Genomic DNA, 6,495 nt, shown 5'->3' on the forward strand with positions numbered 1-6,495 from the left:
ACTTTAAAAATTGTATTTTTTTTATTTCACTCTGACACGAATAAGTAGATTTAATTCAATGACAAAGATCAAAGTAAATACATACTAACTTAAGTTTAATTAAAGTTGAAGTTATATGATATGTTTACATAAACTTATCAAAAACCATTTTGAAGAGAAAAATTAAGAAGAAAAGATAAAATTAAACTTCTCAATAAGTTAAAATTAACTTTACAAATTAATTTATACACAATTTAATTTTAACTTATTATAAAAAGTCTTATCTCATTTTTTTTCTTCTTATTATCTTTAAATGTTTTTAGAAAAAATTATTTAAACATACATATTTTTTTATTTGATAATGAGATATAAAAAAACTAACATCTTTAAATAAAAATGAAGAATGCATAAAGAGCAGTGTTTTTCTTGAGACGCTTTGTTTAATATAAAGTCGTATATTTTAATGCATGGTGTGGAGCTTTTGTTACTTTGTGACAAATGGAGGGTCCTTAGTTCTGTTTCTCTTTCTTCTCTCTGTGCTCTCAACCAAGCTCACCCAAATCACTCTTCTTCTTTTCCACCCTTTTGATCCCCTCATTTTCAAGGTAAAACATTGTCAACTTCTGCTTCCAATGTTTCCTTTCACGTTTTGTTTTGGCTTTAACCAAGCATTTGGAATGCCCAAATCTTCAATCCTTTACTATGTTGCTTTAATGCCTCCAACTTTGGTTTGCAGAGTCTTTCCCTGAAATGGGTTGCAAAAAACTGCTCAAACTTTCAATCAATGTTTTCCCTTTTCAAAATTCTTTTAGGCCATTTAAACAAGTTTCGAGCTATCTCTCTCTATGTGTCTGTATTATGCATATATACATACATACATACATGTATGTATTTCAAGATTTTTAGCGTCTTTGTTGAAGTGGTGATTTAGTGAAGAGTTTGTCTTATAAGTTCTTCACGCCCTCTCTATGTTGATCAGCACGTGTTCAACGGTTTATTCTCTTTCGGTTATTTTTGGAAACTTTGTCCAATGACTATCCTCTCTCCAAATTAATTGTGCTAATGTATTTTATGTATATATATACTCGTGATGATTGTTCAAGAGGGTTCAGTGTGCGTGAGTTGTTGTAATCCCTTACTAGTTAGTACTGGCTTCGGTTCATACGGATCAAAAAGAAAAAGTAAAAACACTTGTGATGATTGTGTTTTGGTTATTGTTACAAAGTTTTTAATAATCTAACTTTATGTTATCAAATTGCTGCTAATTTCATGCATCTTTGGCACAGAAAATAAAAAAGAGACACTGAGATGAATGAATCAATTTGTTGAGGTTGTTTATAAATCAAATTGTGACCAACTGTCTTTTAGTATTAATTGTTTTTCGTTTCCATTATGCTTTGACTTTGAATTGAAGGTTCTATATATGATAGATGTTGTTACTTGTTATTGTTGGATAAGGTATTCAAAATTGGGAGGTTTTCGTTTGAATTGTGATGTCCAAGCCACTGCTAGGCATAGGGGAAGAGGAAGGTCAAAGCAATGTCACTTTGTTGGGCTCTTCCTCAGCCACCATGGAGAGTGTTTGCATGAATAGCTCGAAATTGAAAGAACGCAACTATATGGGGTTATCTGATTGTTCATCGGTGGACAGCTCCGCGCCGTCCTTCTCAGATGAGAGTAAAAGTAATCTGAACCTTAAAGCTACTGAGCTCAGGCTGGGGCTTCCGGGATCGCTGTCTCCAGAACGAGATTCAGATCTTTGCTTGAGAAGTTCAATTCAGTTTGATGAAAAACCTTTGTTTCCTTTGCATCCTGCAATTGATGATCATCATTCCTCATCAAAGCCTGCTGTTTTGGGTAACAAAAGAGGGTTCTCTGATGTGATGGGTGGATTCTCAGAGGTAAATACCAATTTAATTTAGGACAACACAGATATGGTATCATTGGTATTGTTAGTGTTGTTTTCTGATAAGAATTGAAGTTTCACTTTGATAATATGTATTTACATTTAACACAGACCTTGGTAATATATATTTACACATATTACAGATATAAAACTCTAATTCTGATTAGAGAATAGTATCAACAATACCTATGGTACTGTACCTATATTTTGTCCTTCAATCCAAGGGGACATGTGTATTTTTTAAGTACTGGACCAAGCACTAAAAGTCCCCAATTTATCATGCAGGAGAAATTGCTTGTTAGTTCTGAGGTCAACACAATATTGTCACCCAGGCCTTCTCCTAATGTGGGATTGAAACAAAGCTCTATGCTTGAGAATATTGGGGCTCAGCAAGCCAAAGCCAAAGAACTCGCAACAGCCAAGGTTGGTCTTGAGAGATCTCATGCTGTCAATGAAAGCAGACCAAGTCTTAATGGTTCTCCAAATAACAATAGCTGTGCACCAGCTACCAAGTATGTGGATAGTGGGAATTGGCATAAAGTTTGGCCTTAACCATGAAAATGATCTCTTATGTGATGATCCTTGTGTGGCAGGGCACAGGTTGTTGGTTGGCCTCCTATAAGATCATTTAGGAAAAATTCGTTGGTCACAGCTTCAAAGAATATTGAAGAAGTAGATGCCAAGGCAGGATCTGGTGCACTGTTTGTAAAGGTAAGTATGGACGGTGCTCCTTACTTAAGAAAAATAGACTTGAAGAATTACTCTGCGTATACCAAATTATCGTCTGCTCTGGAGAATATGTTCAGCTGTTTTACCATAGGTAGGAAAGAATTAGTTTTACTTGAAAAGTTTAGCCTTTTGATTGTTGGAGGCCATTTTGCCAGGATCCAGTTACTGCTTATGTTGATGTGATTTCAGGTCCTTGTGGATCTCCTGGAAATCTAGGAGGGGAGGTGCTGAATGAAACCAAGCTGAAGGATCTGCTTCATGGATCAGAATATGTTCTAACATATGAGGATAAAGATGGTGACTGGATGCTAGTGGGTGATGTTCCCTGGGAGTAAGTTCTAATTCATTTATCTACTTGCAAGTCTTTTATTGGCATTTCTTTTAAAAATAATGAATTCTTCGAAAGTAGTTGAATAAGTACATCAAGAAATGTTGATAGATGGTAGAAAACTAGCATTTTGCATAAGAGACTGTACAAAGCCAAGTAAGGCTTGGATAAATATAAACCGTAGTGCTCATCATGCATGATCGCGAGTATATCACAACAATGTGTACATAGAAGACCTTTTTAACTTAGAATGTAACATACATTCTAACATGCACTTGATGAATATGTGATTCCGGAAGGGGAAGTGTGAATATGTATGATATCCTTGTTATTTTTGGGAGCCATAATTTATCTGTGTTTATTAAGTGTAGCCAGTTGAAAATATAAGTTAGGGAATGACTAACAATCTAAAGATCTTATGGAGTTAGTTTCCTGTAATATCAGAGCTTTAAATTATACTAGGTGCATGGGTATAGGGCATCACAAAGTAACGAAAAGGAAAAAAAAATATGTTTATGAATTGTTCAGTTCTGTTATCATAAAATAGAAAATATTTGTTGAAAGATGTTAATTCTTTAAATAGATTTCAATACTTCAATAGATTAGTTTTAGTTATTAGTTAGTATAAACTCTTTGTTCACTGAAAAAAAAATCTTATAAAAGAAAACAAAGTTGGGATGTAGATTACTTACTGTTTAGGGACGATGTCTATTCATTGATAAATGATAACGTACCAAAATATCAAATGTAATTTTCTTAATGTATAGCAATTTTTTGACAACCGGAGAACAAATGTCTAATATAACTATTTTTTCAGGGAAGACCTTGGGGAGCCTTTTCTTTTTGTGATGATAAATTGTATATTTCTTTTATATTTTGAATCGGCTTTTGTTGTCCATAGTGTTCAAACATGATTAACTTCAATAAAAGATACACGTAGTCTATACTAAAAAAAAAAGAAAAATTCTGAATTGTCTTGAAATTATTGGCCGGGGTGTGAAATACTTGAATCCTTATAGCAACTTTAAGGATGAAGGTTATTATTATCTTTTTTCCTTATTTGACACGCTAAAGTCATATTCCTACCAAAAAGGTAAAAGGAAACCACTCATAATACGTTTGTGAGCAATAAAAATAAACAAAAAACATTGTGGCTTGATATAGTTTTAATGGGGTTTACTTTTTAACTCTAATTATCAGTGAATCATATGGTGCCGTGCATTTAAAGAACTATTAATTGTAGTTAAATATTGTACTTTCTTGTTTACTATTAGAGTTTTACATGGACATGGTTAAATAGATTTAGTCACATTTTAATGTAGAATTTAAAGAACTAAGCCTTTTTTCATTCCACTTTGAGTTGTTTAACAGAATGCATTTTTGAACATTTGTTTGATTTTCAGTTGTCACTGTTGGGTATACCTGCAAATTAATTCTAAATTTCCAATCCAATAATATATAAAATCTTTGCAGGATGTTTATTGATACGTGCAGGAGGCTGAGGATCATGAAGAGCTCTGATGCCATTGGTCTAGGTTAGTATTCCATTCAACACCATCCATCTTAAAATCTAAGCCGAAAAGGGTACTAGTGAAGTTTATCATAAAAGTAATGGATTTAATTTTCTGGGGCTAATAGTTGGAGTGTAGGATAAATTAGAAATTTTCAAATGACTGGTACATGTTTCAATTTTGCACTGGAAAGGAAAAATTGACAATCATATAGCATGTTTGGTTCAACTTAAATATGAAAAAATAATTACTTTTTTTCAAAAAAATTCTTAGAAAGTTTGCAAAAATAAGTGATTATTTCTCCAAAATAAGCTGAACCAAGTTTGCGGCTGCCACTAAAATAAGTTAAATATTAATTCCATATTTGGAAATAGATAATTTCTTGCACAAGAGCGTATCCACTGCATGCTGGTAATAAAAGAAAAGTGATAAAGAAAACTGTGTTTAGACACGGTTAGAGATAAGTTATTTTTCAGTTTTAGAAATGATATAATTCTAAATATAAACTCAGTGTGGCACAATATAATTTCTTTTGTACATGATTTTTTGATACGGAGAAATCTGTAGAGGAATAGATTGGCAGAATCCTAGTTAATCTATCTTTACCAATTACTTTGAATCTGCTGTCAACTTCTTTTTGATACAGTGAAGCTAAAGCTATAACAATTCTATTGTTATAACTATGCATATTTGATCCAATTTACTGTTTTGAACTTTCTAGCAGCACCCAGATCTGTTGAAAAAAGTAAGACCAGGAACTAGGCAGTATCAAGCATCTCATCACTCCCTATCCATCTAACTGTTTGTGGGGTTAAAAAGCTTTCTGGGCTATGTGGGGAGCAACCAAATGCCATAGTGGCTTGGAAGCAAAACTGAAGGCATGTTGGACCGGATAGAATTTCGTTGTAAAGTGCCTTGATCATGATATTATTTACTATGTGTGTGTTATGTTGTCAAGATGTTTATATTCAGTAAGCTTTTTTCATGATTGTCACAACTTATAAAACCGCAAAACCTGTCCGTGGGAGGTTCTTATATTTTATGTGCTCTCATGTTCCTGTTGTGGTGAAGGATTTGTAGTTTGTATATTGCATCATCCCTTCTATGTTTGCAACTTTGTGTGAGATAAAAAACGCCAAGTTGTTATATGTTATGCACCTTCTACTGTTTCCCTTTTGGTATCTGTTAAATGTCATTGACTTGGTTAAAATCAACTTCGTGTTGTACTTTGGAAGCAATTTCATGCACCTTCTCACTTTATTTTTTAGTTTTATGAATTTTAACCATTAAAAGTGTGTTAAAAAAGAATGTGTTAGAGTGTATTGCTATCACTTCTTGTCATGAAAATAGTGCCATATTCCATGAGGAGAATATGTTCTCTTTCTGAATATTAGTTTAGTTTCATTCATAGAACATGAAATCAGTCGATAAGTTATAACATTCTCCCCTATGAGAATAAATCTTATCATTCAGTTTAGGCTAGGAGTTATTTTTGTGTTGACACTTTAAACTTCCCCTTCTATGTGGTCCAGTTTGTAATCATTCTGAATATAATATGCGAGAATTTTGTAATAAATATAACGTTGTGCTTGGTGAGGTTTGAGCCTTTGCATTATACTATTAAGATTCTGTGACACTGTTAGATATGGTTGTCGAGTTGTCCAGGAACCTAGCCCTATAGCATGTGAAGCTCAGATCATTGGATGCAGTGAATGGATCTTCCTCCTTAATAAACTAATGCACAAAAATGGAAATCATGAACCATGCTAAGCCTTCATTGGTTCTTTTATTTTATGAAACATTATAGCTCTTGAGAGGGGAAAATTCTTGCATGATTGATAAAATGGCCTTCCCTGGTTTAGATTACGGGAATAGGAATCTTTTATTTCGAAAATTTGTGGTTTATCGAGCATGCTGTATGGACTACAACAGCATGGATTGGAAAAAGACAATAAAACATTAAGTTTGGATCGGAGCTCTGGATACTCTTTAGCTTTGGTTTATTGTATGCTTTGGATAATAAATTTATCTCTTAAAAATAT

The 6,495-nt window shown here is 33.2% G+C and overlaps 1 protein-coding gene across 3 annotated transcripts; it reads left to right on the forward strand.

The window, feature by feature from the left end:
- Positions 1–428: 428 nt before the first annotated feature.
- Positions 429–5,606, forward strand: LOC109819143 (auxin-responsive protein IAA9). 3 transcript variants are annotated; one of them, XM_083063260.1, is made up of 8 exons: positions 440–584; positions 1,266–1,309; positions 1,438–1,880; positions 2,171–2,397; positions 2,479–2,705; positions 2,804–2,945; positions 4,416–4,477; positions 5,175–5,606. In XM_083063260.1, exons 3-8 carry the CDS (start codon positions 1,473–1,475, stop codon positions 5,213–5,215), a joined length of 1,107 nt encoding a protein of 368 aa, XP_082919386.1. In that variant the 5' UTR covers positions 440–584; positions 1,266–1,309; positions 1,438–1,472; the 3' UTR covers positions 5,216–5,606. The 3 variants fall into 3 exon arrangements, with proteins under 3 accessions (XP_020240345.2, XP_020240348.2, XP_082919386.1); XM_020384756.3 differs by lacking the exon at positions 1,266–1,309 and having other exon boundaries at positions 429–584; XM_020384759.3 differs by lacking the exon at positions 1,266–1,309 and having other exon boundaries at positions 429–584; positions 5,178–5,606.
- Positions 5,607–6,495: the final 889 nt, after the last annotated feature.

Source organism: Cajanus cajan, chromosome 9, assembly GCF_000230855.2.
Source record: "Cajanus cajan strain Asha chromosome 9, NIPB_CcT2T_4, whole genome shotgun sequence".
In the NCBI taxonomy this organism is placed as follows: Eukaryota; Viridiplantae; Streptophyta; class Magnoliopsida; order Fabales; family Fabaceae; genus Cajanus; species Cajanus cajan.

Bases quoted from the DNA above. Each gene is read 5' to 3' on its own strand.
- LOC109819143 (XM_020384756.3), top strand. From the start codon at position 1,473: ATGTCCAAGCCACTGCTAGGCATAGGGGAAGAGGAAGGTCAAAGCAAT. The intron at 1,881-2,170 runs GTAAATACCAAT...TTTATCATGCAG, and splicing joins TGATGGGTGGATTCTCAGAG to GAGAAATTGCTTGTTAGTTC. The intron at 2,398-2,478 runs GTATGTGGATAG...CTTGTGTGGCAG, and splicing joins AGCTGTGCACCAGCTACCAA to GGCACAGGTTGTTGGTTGGC.